The 22024-nt window shown below is 33.1% G+C and overlaps 1 protein-coding gene across 1 annotated transcript in view; it reads right to left on the reverse strand.

Annotated features, from left to right (window-relative positions):
* LOC111507800 (venom carboxylesterase-6) overlaps positions 1-22024 on the reverse strand; it is a 54224-nt gene that overhangs the window by 9481 nt on the left and 22719 nt on the right. Inside the window, exons 4-7 of the mRNA XM_023163157.2 lie at positions 20346-20539; positions 15110-15287; positions 6884-7047; positions 182-314 (exon numbers count right to left, since the gene is read on the reverse strand). Of these exons, the coding sequence (XP_023018925.2) occupies positions 182-314; positions 6884-7047; positions 15110-15287; positions 20346-20539 (669 nt within the window). The remainder of the gene's footprint in view (positions 1-181; positions 315-6883; positions 7048-15109; positions 15288-20345; positions 20540-22024) is intronic.

Genomic DNA, 22024 nt, shown 5'->3' on the forward strand with positions numbered 1-22024 from the left:
AAGGTATGACAGTTGTCAAACCCAAAAATTCCATTAATGTTTAACTTTCTTTCATCGATTTATATGTTCAATTCATTGTTTTTTACTCACTCAATGTACTCACTTATGATACTACTCAGAAATCAATTTGAGATACTACCAAGCAATCTGAATATATCCGGAAGGAAATAATATATTTTACCTTGGATTTTTCTTTCAGTTATTCCATAGAGTGAACCAATGTGTGAAAATTGGTAGTAGAAGACTGGTGTTCTGGCAGAATATAATCTGACACTCTCCTGAATTGGTCTTTGCCACTGATCATCGGAAATGAACTGAAAATAAGTAAAGGAATTGTTATTCAGTTATTGATTATCGATTTTGAACAACACCACAGATCTTTGCTGATTTTTTTATACGCAAAAACATTAATTCCATTGTGAGAATAGCACCAAATCTGCATATAAGTGGATATATATATGTTTGGACGAAGAGTTGCAGAACGCCATTCTCTTTGGAATCGTAAAAAATATCTGTTTAGCGCGTTAATTGTTCCAGTAAAAGTTGTATCGGTGATTTCATAAACTACATGAAGAAAAGAGAATTGAAACTTTCTATGTTTTTACCACTTTTATTGCCTGATGGTACTTGCTTCTTTCATTAAATTGATGGGTGTAGCCGTTACCACATGGTGGGAAATCATAATGAAGGAAAGATAATTGAAAATTTCTGTTATTTACATAGAACATAGAAAGTTCTAATTCTTTTTTCTTCATTACGATTTCCTATCACGTGGTAACGGCTACATCCATCAATTTATTCATAAATTACACATTACGATTTGATCTTTACGAACTTCATTTTTTTAAATATATTACGACATGTTTCGATATCACAATAACTTTTTCGTAGTAAATATACTCTAATTTTTATAAATTCTACGTAATCATAAGAGAGATACCTACCCAGGTACTTCTCCAATCATTTATCTAAAGCATCTACTCAACTTTTATATACCTACGGTACATCGTCAAAATATGATTACCTAGATCATATTAATACAATGTCTGTTCCTAAGATAAGAAGTTTAGTAATGGTGCTCTATATGAATTTAATTGGTCATTCAGTAACGTATTTGAAGTCTATTAATTTTCATTGCTTTCAAATATTTCAGCTTTGAACCTTTTTTACTTCGTGTGAAATTTCAAAATCTCCGTTCAAGATATGATTATCTTCTAAAAAATAGTTCGAATATGTTGAACCTGTTTTCTCATTTACATAGCTCATATGATTTTCCTGGATGCGATTCCTCTGCCAGCTTCAACAATTTATACCTTAGGACAAGTTCCAGAATTGATTTATATACTTCTGATTTCTCGAATTTGAATGTTTTGTCTTTATTATTTTCAAGTAACTTTCCCAACTTTATTACCTGTTCTATATGCAATTTCAATATCTTGTTTATTCAAAAATGAAGCCACTTTTTCTGTTGTTGTTTACAGTAGAAAAACCCCCCGAATTTTGCTTTTGCGAAGACTTTTCTGGACATTATTTTGTCTATTAATTGAGCTTTAAATCCTTTGTTTACTGCAATTTGCTCAATGATATTGAGTTCTTTAGTGAAATTATCTATTGAAAGAGGAACATTGACTAATCTATGAATCTATTATAAGATACTATTTTTTGTTGCTACCGATGGGTGGATTCTTAATGAATAGAAACATCCGTATGGGAACGTTTTTGATAATTAGGAAAATCATGTATGTTGTTCATTGTAAGAATTGCCAAACACAAGAAATTGAATGAATTTGAATTGTCTGTTTCTACTTCAATAGTGAAATCAATGTTTTCATGAATTCTGTTGATATCCGTATGAAGATTATCTAATTGCCCCTCAGTACCTGTAAAACATACCAAAACTCCGTTTACATATCTTTGCCAATACAAGAAATACTTAAATAAGGGATGCTTGAGAATCAACTTTCCCAGGTTATCCATGAATATTTCCGCAAAGGCTCAACAGAGTTCCCATAATTAAACCTTTTGAAGAGGAATAAATGTTGTAGAATTGAAAATAATTTTGTTGGAATAATAACAATAGAAAGTCAATGATTTATATTTTATAACTAAGTTCACTCGATATTTACCTAATAATTCTATAATTGAAGTAATAGTATCATCAGGAGGTATGCTGGGAAATATATTCTGCACATCGAAGAATATTAATTTTGTGTTGTCTGGTAGAGTTATGTTCTTTATTTTATTCATCAAGTCATATGAATTCCGTAGAATGAATTTAGGTTGAAATTTACTACTGATGATGCAATGACAAAGGAAACTACTGGTCTAATCGGATAACTCTTTGCAGCTTTATTAGTGAGTAGAATTTTGGAGTTTGGGGGTTCATCAAAGGTAATTTGAATTTGAAGTAGGTTTGAATTTTTCGAAAAATCTTTCAATTGTCTTTGGCAAGAATGAGTCGGATCATGTTTCAGCTTTTACAAATTTCCTGAATTCAAGAAATCTAGAATTTGTGGACGTAGTCATGTCGGTTAATAGCAACTATAGTGTTGCCTTTATCTGATCCGGTTAATATGACATCGTTTTAATAAATTTTACCACGTATAGATTTCACAAGCTTCGATTCATTCACCGTGTTTTAAAAATTCTGATTTTGTAATATGTGACGTCTGGTATTTGTTATTATTGTTACTCGAAGTCCCCCCTAATTTCATTTCTGTTTCAATTCCCAAAATTCCAAAGTTTACAGTGTTATTTTCATTTGTAATGTTATATTTGAAACCTTTTTCTATCGATACTGGACCTTCGATAAATTTATGAACCTGTTATAATCGGTGTGCATCTTTTACAACACTTGTAGTCATTTCAGGGTGCCAGTGTTTCACTAAACATAGTTTATTGAAAAAAAAAATCATGAAATCCTTTTGAATAATCGAAAAGTGAAGTTGCTTGGGTTAGCTGTGATAATGGATGATACATGGATCCATCACTTCACTCCGGAATCAAAACGATCGGCATCTGAGTGGAAAGCAACTGGTGAATCTCGTCCAAAGCGCCCGAAAGCACAACAATAGGCTGGAAAGGTTATGTCCTCGGTATTTTGGGATGTACTTAGTGTTTATTCATCGAGTATCTTGAGGAGGAATAAACCATCAACAGTGAATATTATACAGCGTTATTGGAGTGTTTGAAGGCCTAAATTGCGGAAAAACGACCCCATTTGAAAAAAGAAAGGGCTGCAGAGTCACAAATCGAAGAGAACGATGGCAAAATTGCATGAAATGGGCATCGAATTGCTTCCGCACATACCATATTCGCCAGATTCGGTTCCCAGTGACTACTGGCTGTTCGCAGACCTCAAAAAATGCTCACCGGTAAAAAATGTCGCTCGAATGAAGAGGTCACTGCTGAAACTGAGGCATACTTAGAGGCAAACGATAAATCGTTCTACAAAAGTGGTACAGAAATGTTAAAGCGGCGCTGGAGTGATTGTGTGGCTCTTGATGAGGATTACTTCGATGAATAGAACCAAAATGAAAAGAATTCATTAACGAAATTCGGAACTGAGAATTTTAAAATGAAATAAGTTAAAAAAAAATATGTTGAATTATAATAAAATCGTTGGGCGTAGTATTAAAATATTCACTTAGGTTACGCTACTACCAACGATTTTATTATTATTTCATCTGATCAATACCGTAGATTGCTGAGGAGAGTGGTGTGATGACTTCTAACTAGGACCTTCCAAATAATTTTTTAGTTTCTAGTACATTATCTACATCATTATAGTCATCTGTTTTTTCAATAAAACCATTCAAAATGATTTTTTTTTCATATTCCAATGAAATTTATATTGAAATATTTATTATTGATATCCATAATTTAGGATCTTCAGTAATATATTGCAATAACTAGCTAAGATTCTTTAAGTTTACTGGTATATTGAAGCCACATTGAAATTTTCTCATGTATATTTCAATTAGTATTTTTATTATGATTAATACAAATCATAAAATTATAAAACAACGATAAAAATTAATTAGCGCTCCGGAGCGACTTTATTGATTCCAGTGGCGCATTTGCTTTTTCAGCTGCCGGAAAACTCGGAAAAACTTGCAGCATCACATCATCTGAAGATTTTGATTTGTCAGAAAACAAAATGTAGGGTGTCTCCAGAGGCTCCAATAAATTCAATACATCGCCAGAATACTTCGTGACACGACTATCGTCAACCTTAAACCAGTCCGTTTCGTCTTTGACCAAAGCGTAATAATGACCAAACCACAGTGAACAATGACTGAATGAATATTATAATAGCGATCTGCTAGATTGAAGTGTTCATCTATTTCGAATCTTTGTAAGAGTTTGGTATTACGTCAGAGGTTGAGTCATGTTTGAAGATCATGAGCGTTATTATTAGATTGACTGGTACGTCAGATATACTTGTTTTCTTATAACTGTCAGTCAGTTTGGCGCATGTTTGGCACTACCGTTGTTCATCACCTGTTGAAAGTTCCATTTTCAGATGATTTAACAATAAGCTTTGCACGGACTGGTTATTAGTCATATTAGGAAACGCTAGTTGAAGTTCCAGAAATTCACATTCATTTTTGCTACCTCTTGAACATTTACTACAAAGCAAATAGGTGAGGATTTCTCCAGCGAAATATTTACAAACACCAGACAAGATAGACTGTATGGAATCATTCAATCCAGAGCGGTCAGGAGTATTGATTCTGCTATTGTTTTGCTCACGAAGAGTATTCAGCAAGAACCCCAAGAATTCGAAACAATCCTCTTGTTGTCTTAACGAGTATATATTGGACTTCAAAAACTCCAGGAAGTCGGTTAGAGGGAAAGATGATACATTCTTACGAAACTGCAGCTGCATGAACAGGTGTTTGAGTTTGATGAATAAGTAGGAAACATTCTCGTTCTCGTTCATCATTTAAACCTCGTTCTTGAAATTCTTCGTCATGCACAACGCTTGTAAAATGCTATTCATATAGCAAGTGTTTCCTAAATTATATATTCCAATTTTCTTCTCAAGGTTTCCAGGACAACTCTCTACTGATTCGTAAAAAAGAACATGTTTCACATAATCTGCATAAGAACCATTTCTCAAGCGAAAGCTTTTGATTCAGTGGACAGGAACATACTGTCTAAAAAATTATATAATATCGGAATAAGAGGATGTCTCCTAAGCTATATCAATTCCTACATGGAAAATAAAAAACTAATTGTAAAATGTAATGAATGCCAATCAGACATGCATGACGTAACTCTCGGTGTTCCACAAGGCTCTATTTTAGGCCCACTACTCTTTTTAATTTATGTTATTGATTTACCAAATCATATTCAATATGGTGCCACCACTTTGTATGCTGACGATACCACTGTTACTGTGTCGGGTGTTACTGAGGAGGAACTTTACCACAAAACTCAGGTAACGCTTGACGAAGTGTATGCGTGGTGTCAAAGAAATAAACTTATTTTAAACCATGGGAAAACGGTTTTTATGAACTTTAACCTTAGGAGGCCATTAACACCTGGCTGTAATTTTGCTCAATCTGAAACAAGTAAGTTCCTTGGCACCTTTATAGACAACAAGTTAACATGGGAACCACACATTGACCACGTCTGCGAGCTGCTTAATAAAGCTTATTTTGCCATTTTACAGCTTAAAGACACTATTGCGAAACAGGGTCTTGTAAGTGTGTACTATGCATTAGCTTATTCACATATTTCATTGAATATATTAACCTGGGGACGATCGAGTCATTTACAGCGCGTTTTTGTTGCTCAGAAAAGATTACTGAGACTGATTTTCAATATAAATCGCTTAGATAGCTGTAAAGAAACTTTTATAAATAATAATATTTTTACGGTACCTAGCATTTACATCTATAAATGTCTGGTGTATGCGAAAACTAATATACTTTCTTTCAATACCTCTGCGGAAAGGCACATGTACGATACACGACACGACAAAAAATTATTGTCGATACCTGGGCATAAAACAGCTGCATTCAAAAACTCTCTATACTATAACTGTATTATTTTGTATAACTGTGTTCCTCAGCCTATGAAAGAAATGACGTTATCTTCATTTAAAAATGAAATAAAAAAATATTTGATGCTGAATGCTTTTTATAGTATAGATGAGTTTATAAATAGAAATAAATGACCTGTCAAAGGGAAAATAGGAGGAATGAGGAATCTAAATTATTTCCTCATTGTGTAAACTTTTTGTGTAGTGTAAGTATTTTGTTTTATCCCATATACACTTGACAAATATTTTGTTTTGTCTCATATACACCTATTTTTTTGTGAAATTGACAAGTATAAGTTATATTATACTATCATATTTGTAAATATGTTCATGAGTGAAAATGTGATGATTCAGTTTTTATTCATTTTGTTACATGACTCTACATTTATTTGTGACATTTGTGATATTATTTGTGTGTGATATTTAAGTGACGTGCCAAATATACACTATTGTATCAAATATTGGTAAATAAATATTCTATTCTATTCTATTCTCAAGCTGCGATCGATCCCTTACAATTACATATTTTTTATAAATATTTCAGTACCCAACAATCATCACAAGGGTCACAAAATGTTATTATTGATGTTTCACATCTGCCAGGCGTCCCGTGACGGCTCAAAATTTTTATTTGTTTATTCTTTATGTTTAGTATATTTGAGGATTATTCTGAATTTATATGAACTTGGAAATATGAGTGATAGAATGAATTATTTATTCTTCTGGCTGTGTTTCAGCAATACCACCTGTTTAATTAACAATCAACACAGATCATTTCCAGAAGAAAATCTGTTGAAAAGTACCAAACTGAAAGGAACATATCGTACTTACGTCCATTAACTCTCCATTTGACCTTGCGACTGATGTTGTAGGAAAGTAATGTTTCTTGATCGATCTTCCAATTTGATTATTTGTTTGTCCTTTTGTATTCATGCTCGCAGGAACTAACTTCGAAGGCTGAATATCAAAAGTAAACAGCCAAAGTCTGATAATACCTGAAACGGATTACTTTAAATTGTTTCACTTCAGGAAATATTTTCTGTTTATATTTTACGATATTAAAATATTCATGAACTCAATTTTATTGCATAGTTCATCAAGAAGATAATGAGTACCAAAAATTTGAAAACAAAATAAATCAACTAAAAATTAATACCTGTACCAACAGTACTTTATTCAAATTTCGAAAATTACCAGATCCATCACGCAAATAGTCTTGCTTGTAGACAGAATAAAATTGATTGAAATTTTTGTTTATTAACAAAAAGGTACAAGTATTCTAATTGTTAGAAAGAAGAGAGAAATAATATTGAAAAAATATTGTAAATGGGTGTTTCCAGTTATGTACAATTTTTTTAAATATTCGAATTCAGAAAGTGTTCTTGTATTCATTTCATTAAGTTATGTTTCGAGGAAAACATATTTTTTGTCGGCATCATAAAAATAAATAGATACCAACACTGACATAAAAAACTTGGCAAGTTGACTTGGGTGTCACACCAATAGGTGGTTCCACTTATGTTTCGCTTGCGTTTACGCAGCTATTTTTATCAAGTACTTTCTTGGTTTTTTCTCATTTTGTCTTCAATCGAGGACCGCCTGCTCGGTACTGACGATGCCCAATAGGCTGAAACAGCTGTATACCGGTGGCTCTTAAATTGAAATCAATATGGGAGTGATCAAAGAGTACTTATCTATTTATTTATATATATATATATATATATATATATATATATATATATATATATATATATATATATATATATATATCTTTTGATTTTCAAGGAATTATTTTCGGCAAATGTAAAAACTAAAATTTATTGTCATTTCTGAAATAAAAAATACCGAAATTACAATATGGGGCAATAAAAACATACATTTACGATTGCCTATAAAACCTATTCAACTATTTTTTCAAATACATGTACCAACACTACTTTATTCAAATTTCGAAAATTGCCAGATCCTTCACCAAAATAGTTTTCATCGACAGGATAAAATTGATTGAAATTTTTGTTTATTAACAAAAAGGTACAATAAGTATTCTAATTGTTAGAGAGAGGAGATGAATAAAATTGAAAAAATATTGTAGATGGGTGTTTTCAGTTATGTACAATTCTTTCAAATATTCGCCTAGATGACGTCAATTATTATTATGTAATAAAAAGGTATTTGACAGTGACATAACTTGTTAATCAAACCATTATAATTGTTTTAACTAGTTTAAACTTATCGTCATTTTGAAATATTGCAAAATTAGAAATTATCCCCAGGAAGAACGAATTGATATGATTTTGATAATCGGTGACAGGGTATCCAAAGAATGATTAAAAATTGCAAATTCCACCCGTATCGCATTCAACTACATCAACAGCTTTTTGAAGAAGATTATGATCGACAACTGAATTTTTGTTTATGGGTTTAAGAAAAGTTTGGTGATGAAGAAATTTTTTTTGATTACGTGTTTTTTCCGACGAGTCAACTTTTCATAACAACGGATTAGTTGACAGAGATAACTTTCACTACTACAGTGACGAAAACCCTAATATTTTTAGAATCCTTGATCACCATCACAGATGGTCTGTTGATGTGTGGGGTGAAATAATTGAAACGCAAGTAGTAGGTCCTTACTTTTTCGATGTTCATTTAAATGGCGTCATGTTTCTTGGATTTATTAGGGATAATTTTCCTATGCTGTTGAAAAGTATACCTCTTAATATTCGTCAACGGATGTGGATGCAGCTAGATGGTGCTCCTGTACCCTTTGATAGACGTGTTAGAAACGAGTTAGATCGACAATATCCAAATAGATGGATAGGACGAGGAGAAGTAAAATATAAAAACGCCTTTTGTGTAAAAACCAGAAAAGATAGGTATAGGGAACCCTAATATAGTTTTGAAGGAAATCTACTTTTGCGCTAAATAACGCCATCAAATACGGGGTATTCCATTCAACTTTGAGAAGTTATTTAATTAAATGTATGTCCAAATTTTGAGGCAATTTTTTCCCCACTCGGAATAATATTGCATTAAAAATTTCATGTGGTAGTTAACTTTAACCTTTGAGCTAAGCAGTACATTTAATCACGAGCAGCTCGTTACACGTTACAGGGTGAAAACAATTTTTAAGTTATGGTCTGTATTTTTAAATATCTCGAAATTTCTCAGAAACGGTCAATTTTGAGTATGGGAAATATAATAGTACCTCACCTTTATTTTGTCTATAGTATCTAAAAATATAAAAAAATATAGGGTGTTCCATAAGAAAAAAATGTAACTTTGGTATGTAACTTTTATGGAAGTCACCCTGTATATTTAAAAATAATTTTGGAATATGCTCCCCATTGACCGACATATAACTGTTCTAAAAGTTTTTCCCTAACTCTCTTCATTTCTCGTAGAAATACCGAGGCCAATGTGGTGGGCCACCCTGTATATATATAAACCGAAGAATCCTGGAATTTCATTATGCGTCAACTGAGAACTCAGATACAATGCAGGTGGATTATCTGAGGTAAGAAAAACCCGAACACCAGAATCTACTGTTGCCAATGGAGTTGCACAAAAAAAGAGATTAATTTGAGAAATTGAATGTTCAGTCAGTAATCAGGAACTCATTAATGACTTGTTTAAATGTAATGGAGTTCAATTACAAACAATTTAAAAACCAGTGTCATCAAATCCTCTGAAAAGAGTAAAGATAATCAAAACGTTTCTACATCTATTCAAGAAAGCAATGTCGCAGAATTCCAGAAGTCTGATCGAGTAATAATAACTGAGGGTGAAACTACAAACACCGGTGATGATGTGTCGACCTATATTAATGAAACTGACAATTCCATTTCTAATGAAGTGAATAGTTCAAATGACAAAATGTTGGAATCTGGACAAATGTTAACCATAAAAGAAAACATCGTTCAGGATTCAATATAGTGAGCATAATTGATTAGTCGGGAACTCTGCAAACTCTGCAGTAGATACTATAACAGAGAATGATTTAGCCAACTATTTGAAACCGAATTTTTCAGAAGTTGAGCATTCTAAATATTCTCAGAAATACGTATCATTCAATGTGACCTTCAACCAGGACAACCTCAAAAAAGCTATGGAACCAGACAATTGGCCATTAATCACAGCTGAAAGAGTTATTCGACCCGAAAATTTCATTGCTTAACACTTAAAGCTTATGTGTGGATGAAGTCTCTGATTTAGATATCGAGATTGCCCAGTTTTCCAATTTGAATTTTTCATGTTTTACCGAGATATGGAAAAAGGTACCTCTTTGAAGTTTTTGAATATTGAAAGTTTTAGTTTATGCACGTCATATGCGCCAAGGAGGGGGTGTAGGAATTTATGCAAATGTTGTTGGAGATAAATTGAAAGGGGTATATTTTTAAGAGATATTAATTTCTACATCTTGATACAAAAAATGCGGGAATCTTCCAAAGAAAGGAAGGAAACAATCAACTCCAAGAAAATAATTCTATGCAATGATGTGTAGATCATGCAAAGAAGTAACTTTCAGTATCACTTACTATAATCATATTTGACAAAGACGACAAATGGTACGTATTGACCTAAACTAATATGATAACCTTCTATTGAAATCAGGTGTACCCCAAGGAATCATCCTTGGACCTGTTCTATTTTCGCTTTATTGAAGTCAATGTAACGTCATTGACAGGTAATAATACTTCGTCCAATAGCAACATATCAACAAAAGAGGCAGACTACCTGTGTCAACATAAATACAACTTACGAACTGGAAATCACCAGTCATCGGTGATTCATCCACATGAATAAACCTCTGAAGAAGCCAGCCACTCGTGCTGACATCACGTGCACTTCTAAGTTACCAATGAGTGAACGGTTACTTTTTGCACCCGAAAATCTTTTCGGGTGCAAATTCCAGAATTAAATTCAGAAATGATATGATGTTTTGTACGTGATGGTCTACATATGGAAGATATCAACATAATATAGGTTTTCAGTTTGAGAGTTGAATGAGAAATCACCCACCTGTTCGAATAATATCAAATTCAATGTGATGTTTTACATAGGTTTCAATGCTTTTAGCTGAGATCTGACAGTAAACACGAATACATATTTTTCATAATTGAAAAATATTTTTTCGGATCCAATTTTCGTTAACCATAATTATCTATTTATGTGGTTGAAATGATGAGTTTCACCAGGGTAAATTGATGTTCGATCGATCTTGAATTCATATAAAATATTTTCAAATTTCTGTGAGTTCCAGAGAAAGTTTAGCTCAGTAAATTCTCAAATTCTTTGATTTTTTAAACGGTTTCATTCAGCTTGCCCTGTTTATTTGGGTCAAATTTAGTAATTGGGGTATGACTCCCTTCCTTTTGACAGATTGATCTGATATTTGTTACACACATTTGGTTTTCATGAAAATACAATTCAATTATTTATGTATCGTTGTGAATCCAATATGGCCGCAGCTACAAAATGGCGGATTACATATTTTTTCACAACTACCTCTGTATGGGTATCAAATGACAGGTTTTGGCTAGTAGAATAGTCAAATGCAAAATCAAGATGGCCGTAGCTACAAAATGTTTTGAGGATTTAGATTGCAAGAAATTGTAAAACTGAGGCACTAAATGAACTAAACAGAATTAGAAGAATTGAGTAACAAAATCAGAAAATGAAAACTTGAAAACACAATAAGTCAAAAAAGTGTTTATATTAAACGGTTTTATCAAAAAAAATATGTACTAAAAACTAACAAATAATTCGGAAGGTCCTAGGTAGCTTATCAATTTACTTTCATCATTTTTTTTAATGGTTTGAAGGCGTCGACTACGAGGTCATTGGCCTTCTACTATTAGTTCGTTTATCATTTGCTTTCTTGCAAATTTTTGAGTATAGCCCAATAGCTTTCATTAATTTTATAATTCTATCTAGATTTTCATTATGATCTTTCAAACAATCCTTCATAGAATCGTTGTCTAGCTTCATCATATTGGACATTTTAGCTTTTAGTACATCATTAGTTATTTATTTTTCAATGAAACTGTTCGACATAATTTCAAAGATAGGAGAGTGAGTAGAGGGATATATATGGAACGCCGTTTTACTTTTTATTGTCACAAATATTCATTCCTCAATTTATTCAACTAACAATGTATTTGTTTGAATTTAATTGATTCATGCATTTGTTCGACACATTAAAAACGATTGTTCCCAAAATTTGTTCTATTTTAAATGACACTTGATTTAAAATGTTACATGAATTAATTTGTTTGATGAAAAGTTGCGAATATAGATTCATTGTTTGAAATTTTTGGAAGTAAATGTTTGTCATACATACTTTTTTTGTAACTATCGAATAATTTACTACAATTTCTGTGAAACATGAATAAAATGGTTTGTTGATAATTATAGTTACATGAATTAAAACGATTGTTGATAATTTTAATTCGGCGCTAGCGTCGAACGGATTCTTGCAGAAGCTGAATTTTTAAATCTGGCAACATGATAGTTTAGTGATAGTAACACAATATTCCGTCTGACCGCAGCGCCGAATGAAAATTATCAACAATCAATTTAATTCATGTATAACCTAAAAGCAACAATCAAAACAATTCATTTTTACAAAATACCAATAGAAAGTATAACGGCGTGCCACGCCGTTTTACTTTTTTTAATATTCCTTTGAAATGATCTGAATTATTTTGTTTGTTGAATTTCAGTGATACATGAATTAAATTGTTTGTTGATAATTTTTATTCGGCGCTGCAGTCGAACGGATTATTACCGTACTATGACCAATGACATACATATTATATGCAGTTATGTAGTTCCGCAAAAATACGCCCGACGTCAGCGCATTGTATTGCATTGTATATGTTTCCTTCTTCCAAAAACCTATTTGCCTCTAGTATAGTTTGACGAATTCTACGCTTCACATTAAAACCACTCATGATAAATATAATATTGTAATGTTTTCACTATGAACAACCTGAACCATCAATTTCTGTTCAGTTGGGTAACCTATTTCTTGGTGTCCGTGTCAGTATTAGGCGTATTAGACTATAACTATAAGCTGTGCTTACGTTAACTATGACGTCTAGACATCTTACGTTAGACACAGTCTACAATGTGTTTCTCAAAAGTCGCATAACATTTGCCATCTATACAATCAAACAAGATATACTAACTTACTAACCACAGAATAGTAACATTAACGAAAACTTGATGACATTTTACAGACACCAACCAAGAAAACTGTAAGAGGAACTAGTGTGACCAAAATCCGTTTGACCGCAGCGCCGAATAAAAATTATCAACAAACAATTTAATTCATGTATCACTGAAATGCAACAAACAAATTCATTCAATTCTTTCCAAAGGAATAATAATAAAAAGTAAAACGGCGTGGCACGCCATTTTGCTTTTTATTAATATTCATTTGAAATGAGCTGAATTATTTTGTTTGTTGAATTTAAGTGATACATGAATTAAATTGATTGTTGATAATTTTTATTCGTCGCTGTCGTCGGGCGTATTTTTATGGAACTACTAAACTGTATATATGTATGGCGTTGGTCATAGTACGGTAATAATCCGTTAGACCGCAGCGACGAATAAAAATTATCAACAATCAATTTAATTCATGTATCACCTAAATGCAACAGTCAAAACAATTCATTTTCACAAAATACCAATAGAAAGTAAAACGGCGTGCCACGCCGTTTTACTTTTTATTAATATCCCTTTGAAATGATCTGAATTATTTTGTTTGTTGAATTTCAGTGATACATGAATTAAATTGATTGTTGATAATTTTTATTCGGCGCCACGGTTGAACGGCGTGTTGTCGTACTATAAATGAACTAGCATGTTGCCATATGTAACAATTGAAGTTCTTGATAAATCCGCTCGATACCAGCGCCGAATTAAAATTATCAACAATCGTTTTAAATGTATCTTTCAAATACAACAAACCTTTTAAATCATCAAAAAATTTAATTTTTTGTCAGAAATTAGCTTTTTAAAAAGACTGATGAAATAAAATGATACTTGCTTGAGAATGTTTTGCACAAAAGTTGTAACCAAATTTTAAATTGAATGCATTAAAGTGAATGTTGCAAATATTGAACACTTTCAATAAAATTGAAATATAACAATCTTTATTATTCATAGAAAAATATTTAGTATGGAAAGTTAATTTGCTATATTTTCAGACAAACGAAAGTCTATTTTCATTACCAACAATGTTTCATGGAAAAACTTTGACAGTCATTCAAATATATTCATTGAAATTTTATTCCCAAACTTTTAGAAAGTGAATTTAAGAATTCATTGTAATTCAACAGTCATATAAATAACTAACATTTTATTGAAAGGTCAAAATTATATGCGGAATTGAAACGTTTGTTGAATTTACTCGAATAATACATTCCATTGATTGTTGAATTAAAATGTTGGTTTATTGCTGAGTTGAACTATATGTATATAGATTATTTTTCAGCATAATATATAATAAATTGGCGTTCCATTTTCCAATACTCTGAAACAATATTTTTCTTCGGAATCAATAAAAGCTTCAATTTATTTCATTACTCTTTTTTATTCAAATAACAATTTTATTCATGTAACATTTCAAATCAAGTGTCATTTAAAATAGAACAAATTTTGCGAACAATCGTTTTTAATGTGTCGAACAAATGCATGAGTCAATTAAATTCAAACAAATAAATTGTTAGTTGAATAAATTGAGGAATTAATATTTGTGACAATAAAAAGTAAAACGGCGTTCCATAGATATATATGTATTCGTGTGATTTCGAATGAATGAAGTGAACGTTATTGAATTTTGAAATTTTTCAAAAGTCTCGTTTTTGAACTTTGTTTTCTGTAGACATATAACAACAACATAAAAAGATAATAAACTTTGAATCGTATTCATGTTTTTTTTGTCTAGTTTTCAGCATTGTCATCAATTTAATAAATAGTACTTGTCAATGAAAACTAATCAAAAACAATCGAAAATTATTGAATATGCAAACGTAAAAGATAACTCACCAGACAAACTTTCTAACAGTGCCTCCCTCGATGTATGCCCAATGATAATAGGTATGTGATGAAACTGACCCTTCTTTAACTTTTCGTAGCTATTGCCAGTAATGATAGCTCCTTGATGCTCTGGTTCTATGACTGGCCCAAGGGGTAAACCCCCCAAAGGATTATCTCTCAATGAGTCCTGAAAATCAATAGAAACTCACCAACATGTCAAATTCAAACTTTGTTAACACACAGGACGTGAAAAGTTAATTCTTTGAAAGAAGTTCAGAATTCAAAGAATTTAAAATTCGAGTAACGATTCCAAACAAGTTGCCAGCTCTTTTGAGATTCAATAATACTCAGTGGTACTCAATTGTATCACTATTACACCAGTCTCAAGACGTAAGTCTTGAGTAATGAATCGTAGCCGTTGATTCAATGATTTCCCGTGGCAATATCTATTTACGAGTATCGATATTATACCTATCTACTCGTAATATCTATCTCGTAAGTTTTCAGTAGTAATAAATGAAAAATGGTAATTCCTGCAAAGGTAATGGATGAGGTGCTTCGTGTCTCAATGTTAGATATCATCTATGGTTAGACAAGAAAATCAAGAGTGATTGTCAATTATCCTCCAGATAATGTCTGAATGAGGGATTTATTTTGACTCCTCTACTAATGATATATAAATAGATCTTGTTCATTCTGTCGAAGTTTACTGTATGAACTACTAGCGATTCGCCCCGGCTCCGCACGGGTTCAATGCAGATCCTTAATATAAATTCATTTACTGGAAATTCAAGGACATGGAGAAACAGTGTTGAAAAGATAATTTTGTTTTAACGACGCGCCTTTTTTCCTCGCGGCTGGCGCTCCAGTTGAAGTGTTCACATCTACAGTATGAAATGAACCTACATACAAAATTTCAGCCTCCGAAAATACACCGGTACGGGGGAACAGTGATGAAAAGGTAACTTTATTTTATGAACTCGCATTTAATACCAGAGGCTGGCGGCCCAGTTCCAATAAGTATTCAAAAATATTTTCTTATTGCATATCTACAACATAAAACGAATCTATATACACAGTTTCAGCCTCCGAAAATATAGCGGTACGGAGAAACAGTACTGAAAAGGTAATTTTCATATGTGAACGCGGCCCTTTCACCCCCATGGGGGACGCTCCAGTTGGAATATTTGAAAATCCTTTCTTCGTGCGCATCTAAGACTTAAGTTTCCTAGAACTTACCAGTACGGAGAAACAGAGATGAATGTGTATTAAATGACTTCCGCATTTATAAGTATAGATTATAGCCACATGCATGTTTCTGTTTAAAATCTGTTTTTCCGTTAACCAGCTATTGCACTCCTACGAACGAGCGAGTTTGAAGGAATTTTTGTTTAAACACACATTAAAACAAAAATAGTAGGTTGTAATGGTTTGAATACCAGATATTTTAATTTGTGTTCTTTCCACATTATTTCCTACATCACTCACTATTGTTTACCTCATCGTGAGAAAGTGCAGTTATAAAAGTATTGCCAGAAAACAGAACCCCTCTGAATTTAAAGACCTTCGAGCGATCTTCTTCAAAAATATTGGCGGGAGTGATTGGAACTTGACTCAAATCACGTCTCGAAGTGTTTTTTTTTTCCACTAACAGGGATACCGTAAAGGTTTTAGTTGTACAGAGTGGGCCAAATTGGACAGTTCTAAAGAAAAACTTCTGATTTTAAACTAGAAAGAAGAAAACTGATGGCTGTATCTGAAGGTCAAATGTTTCTACAAACTTAATGATGAAAACAGCATATCGATATCTGTCATCGTGTCTGAGTAACGGAAACACCCTGTATATTCCTGAATATTTCTATAGAGCTTGAAATTACTTTTCAAAGAATGTAGCAGACTTGATGTTTTGCTAGAATCAACTTTGAAATACAGAGCTTTTGCCTTTTTTCTGTAGACTTTGAAACGCTCACTTTGTTTGATCAAGTAGGCTTTGGACGAAACGGCGATAAAAGGAAATTGTATCAAATGTTGAGATAGCTTTTCACAGCAGTAATTGAAACGCATAGTTTCAATTTATACTTTATCTATTACTAACTGATGCAACTTCAACAATAATAAGAGTAATGATGAAGAACAAACAATGAAATATATTTCTATAGAGAAGGTGTTTGAAATGTCTACCAGCTTCTCCTAGACACAGGCGGCACCTCTTCTGGGCCTTTTTTTGTCGAATTAATTATTTCAATATGTCGGCAATGTGAAAATGAGATCTTTCAATCTTTTCCAGAGGTAAAAGTCCATAGGCGTTAGGTCAGGCGACCTGACTGGCCAAATGTTGGATCCTTGGTTGGCTAGCGAATTATTACCAAAATTTGCAGCCAAAAAATTGGTTCCAACTTCCATTCATCGACAAGGGGTTCAGTATTTCATTTAAAAATTTCTAAATACCTCTGAGATGTGAGAGTGCCATTATAAATGAACGGGCCGATAATTCAACTTCTGAAAACACCTGCTCATAAACTAAATACAAATTTTCCTTGATTTCTCTGCTCCACAGTAGAATGAGGATTTTGTTGTGCCCAAATATAAGAATTTTAGCAGTTGAAAATGCCGGTACTGCATTTTCCAGGAACCACCGGCAAAAATCCATGCGGCGTTCAAAATCTCCTGGTCTGAGTTGATGAAATCTTCTGGTCTGGTATGGCTTGAATTCGTGTTTTTTCAAAACTCTCCTAACGTTAGTTCTTGGTAGGCATGTTGATATTTTCAAATTTTGCGTTGACGTTTTGGGATTATTTTCAATAGCTCCTAAAAGGACTATTTCTTCCAACTCCTTATCCCTATTTGATTCATATGATTTTGGCCTTTTCTTTCAAAATTGACCACCATCAATTAGGTTGTGTGGTAATCTTGCGAAAATTTCTCTAAAAGATTGTCTTCTTTCCAAAAACTACACCTCCGATTGGATATCCACAAACTTTATTTGAAAAATATATAATCACAACATGTTGAGATCAAATCGAAGGTGAAGTTTTTGAAATTACTATGGATCTTCAAGTAACGGCCGAATCAATTAGAAAAAAAAAGATTGTCTTCTTTTTGGATACCTCTCGTGATACACATTGCTTGTTGCTTCTGCATTTTCCCCGGTTTGTATAAAACAGGCTATTTTTCATAATTCTCATACGTCAATGCCAATGTGTTTGAAAATGGAACAAAATCCACTAATTGAAGAGTGTCTTTACTTCTGAAATCAAAATTTGACAGCTACCAGTTATTTTGTAATCTTCATTTTCTTCAGGTTGGAAATTTTTTAAGATTTACATTCTGTTTTATCGTCCAAAGACTACTTGATCAAGGTGTGCGTTTTTCCGTTAACCAGCCATTGCACCCCTGCGAACGACAACCCTCAGAAGTCGAAACTAGTGCGAGCTAAGGACTAACGAGGTATTACTTTTCAACGTGTGATTTCTAAAACGGGTTGGACGATAGCAAGTGAAGATCGATCGTTCAGCCCGGGGCTTGAATCACCGACCAACACGGCGGCTGATTTGAGTGACTGAACAAAGCACCCACGTCGATGCGACCGGTTACCCACTGGTAAAGTCTATATGATAAAAACCTAAAAACTTTGTATTTCAAAGATGACTCTTGAAAAACATCAAGTGTGCTGCATTTTTGGAAATACAATTTTAAGCTATATTGAAATAAGCAGGAATATTCAGAGTGCCTCTTATTTTTACACGCTTCATTATCTTTTGAGGTTGTAAATAAAACCTTCTCTTTAAATTTTTTTATATTAATTCATTTTATATTTTTTAGTTTTCGTTAGATATATTTCTTAGTCTATTCATTTCATTCAGTGCGTTATTTTTATATGGGACTGAGTGGGTGATTCACTACGCACCTCACCACGCCTTTTTTCAAGTCGTTGGCGCTTCATGTCAGCGCTCTCACTAGCAACATTTTCTTGCCGTTTTAACTTCTTTTTCTCTAACCTTCTTTGTTCTGTTGTTTCTTTATTTCCCATAATGTTCCCACGAGTACCAAATAAATATCCGTCAATCCTTCCAAAGCTTCGTTTAGAACTGTAAGAGTCAATATACAACTGGGTTTGCCCAGGTGCCCTGAGGCGGATATACCCTGATGCCACCCAGTCCTCCACACTGCCTCATCTTGACTTGGGTAGTTATTTGGTAATATACACGCCACTTGTTTCAGTTTAAAGCTTACTCGTATCAGAAGAAACACAGTTCCGGGTTTTATTTTGGAGTTTTCCGTCTCCTAGACAGGTTGCAAACCAATGCTATTGACGCCCATCTCACCAAATTATACAAATCATTGCATGCCTCTTATGCCTGTTACACCACTGTTGACCGTTAAGGAATTCTCTGGTTTGAAGACAACCCTGTATGTGCCAGCAATTTCATGTTGGACCCACAAACCGTGTATCATATCCGAACGGGTATCCAAAATTTCAAGTTCCTACTGCCGACCGTTAAGGAATTCTCTGGTTTGGAGTCAACCCTGAAGGTGCCAGCAATTTCATGGTGGACCCACTATAACTGTCATTCATACCCCAATGGGTGTGCAGAATTTCATGTCCTCACTGTTAACCTTTGAGGTGTGATTGGAGCATTTTTCATTTTCTTTCATCTAGAATGGCAGCATGAAAATGATGAAGACGTTTGTTATCATTTAAAATACTATTATTTGACTGTTTGAAACAGTCCTGTCAATTAATCCGATCATTGATAATTTCATGAAAATAACATTAAGTTGAATAATTGTAGACTTAGATATTACCAGTAGATTCTGTGCTGGAAATCGTATATTAAAAAGTAAGTCCTCGTTAGTCCTTAGCTCGTACGAGTTCCGACTTTTGAGGTTTGTAGTTAGTAGGGGGCGACAACTGGTTAATGGAAATAGAGATTTTATCAGACAGACAGATTTTAACAGTTGAGTTATTGTTGTTCAGAACATCATTCCTGAAAAAACGTTGAATGAATAAGTTTTGAAAAAAATTTCGAGGATGTTTTATTGAATTATTTAGTAGTTATCAGCTATAAACGTTGTGTCTTCAATCCTCTTCTATTTGTCTCTCGATAATAACTCTCATAGTGGTCGGGTGATTCATGATTTTCAATGAGAGTATAATGACTTCACTTCATCACTTCAAGACATAGAAAAGTAGTTTCAGTAAAAATTTAGAACAATCACAAGTTTTTGATATCGTCATACTCACTGAAAATTTTGCTGTTGCTTCTTGTTGTAGAATTGTGGAATTGATTTTTTTGAGCCCTTCTATCATTTTTTCAGATGAAGAAGTTGAAGTTTTCAAAACTTTGGCAATATTTTTCGTTAAAGTGGGAGCATTTCTTGTTAGAGCCCATTGACTAAGTGAATGGCCGGAATGCATAATAGCGGCATTGAAGAGCCCTGAAAAAATTCGTTATCACCTTTCAAAACAAAGTATAAAAATATTGAAGACAAGACAAAACAGAGTGGAATTTTTCAATAAATATAGTTGAATGAACAACATCCTCAATTCAACATATTCGATTTTTGGGTTTTCTCCTTGAGTTACTTACAGAACAGCAGATGACTCTGATCACACTTGCACCAAAAACAGTTCTCTTTTGTTCCATGGATTATCATCTACAAACAGGAGCCAATCGCACATTTGTGGTTCCAGTTAGAAGACCTAGAATTCCCAGGTTACATCTCACACGGCCACGTTGCAGCTATAGCTACCTGCGTGACTTCCGGGTCCAGGATATGAATACAAATAGAGATTTTATCGAGTGTGCATGATATAAATCAAAAATGAAAAATTCGTGGATACAACACTCCAAACAGGGGGGAAAACCGCGGACACGTGTTTCTGGCTATTTGCCCCCCTGTTTGGAGTGTTGTATCCACGAATTTTTCATTTTTGATTTATATCATGCACACTCAATAAAATCTCTATTTGTATTCATATCCTGGACCCGGAAGTCACGCAGGTAGCTATAGCTGCCTACGTGGTCGTATTAGATGTAACCTGGGAATTCTAGGTCTTCTAACTGGAACCACAAATGTGCGATTGGCTCCTGTTGTTGACTCCGTGCGTTTGTGTTGTTTCCTGCTGTCGGCAAACAAGTGTTGCCCATCTTCACACTTGGCTGCACCACGCTGATGAGGCCAATAGCCAGAAACACGTGTCTGCGGTTTGCCCCCTGTTTGGAGTGTTGTATCCACGAATTTTTAATTTTTGATTTATATCATGCACACTCGATAAAATCTATATATATATATATATATATATATATATATATATATATATATATATATATATATATATATATATATATATATAATTAATTAATTAACATTGATCAATAATCTCTCTCTCTTTTGTTTTTCAACCTAATGCTTTTACCGGTAGTCCATAAATTTGAAACAATTAACGATTTTTATCAAATTTTAATGTCTATCTTGTGAGGAGTCAACCTCTTTTAATTAGTGACTTTATTTATTGTATTGACATGTTTCAATTTTTCGACACGGCCAACCTCACTAACAGTAAGTTGACCTTTCATATTAATAATTTTTCATAATGTATTACCATCATACAAAATTTGTAACTAGTCAGCAATGACTATCCTTCAACTTATATTGAAATATATATATATATATATATATATATATATATATATATATATATATATATTTTGGGGGGTCTTATCTTCTTGGATTTCTTCTTCATCCGTGGGGATATTGTCGAAATCTGGATCGTAGGTTTTGTTTTCGTAGCTTGGCAAGGCCTCAAAAAGTTTATAATACTTTGGATTGCGATTTTGGGTATTAATTTCCATGACTTTCTCAAAGTATTTATATGATCTAGCCAGTTCCATATTGCTAATATCATAACGGTCTAGTGTT

This window comes from Leptinotarsa decemlineata, unplaced genomic scaffold, assembly GCF_025532065.1.
Source record: "Leptinotarsa decemlineata unplaced genomic scaffold, Ldec_3_MD MMD2_P_RNA_scaffold_2, whole genome shotgun sequence".
Taxonomy (NCBI): Eukaryota; Metazoa; Arthropoda; class Insecta; order Coleoptera; family Chrysomelidae; genus Leptinotarsa; species Leptinotarsa decemlineata.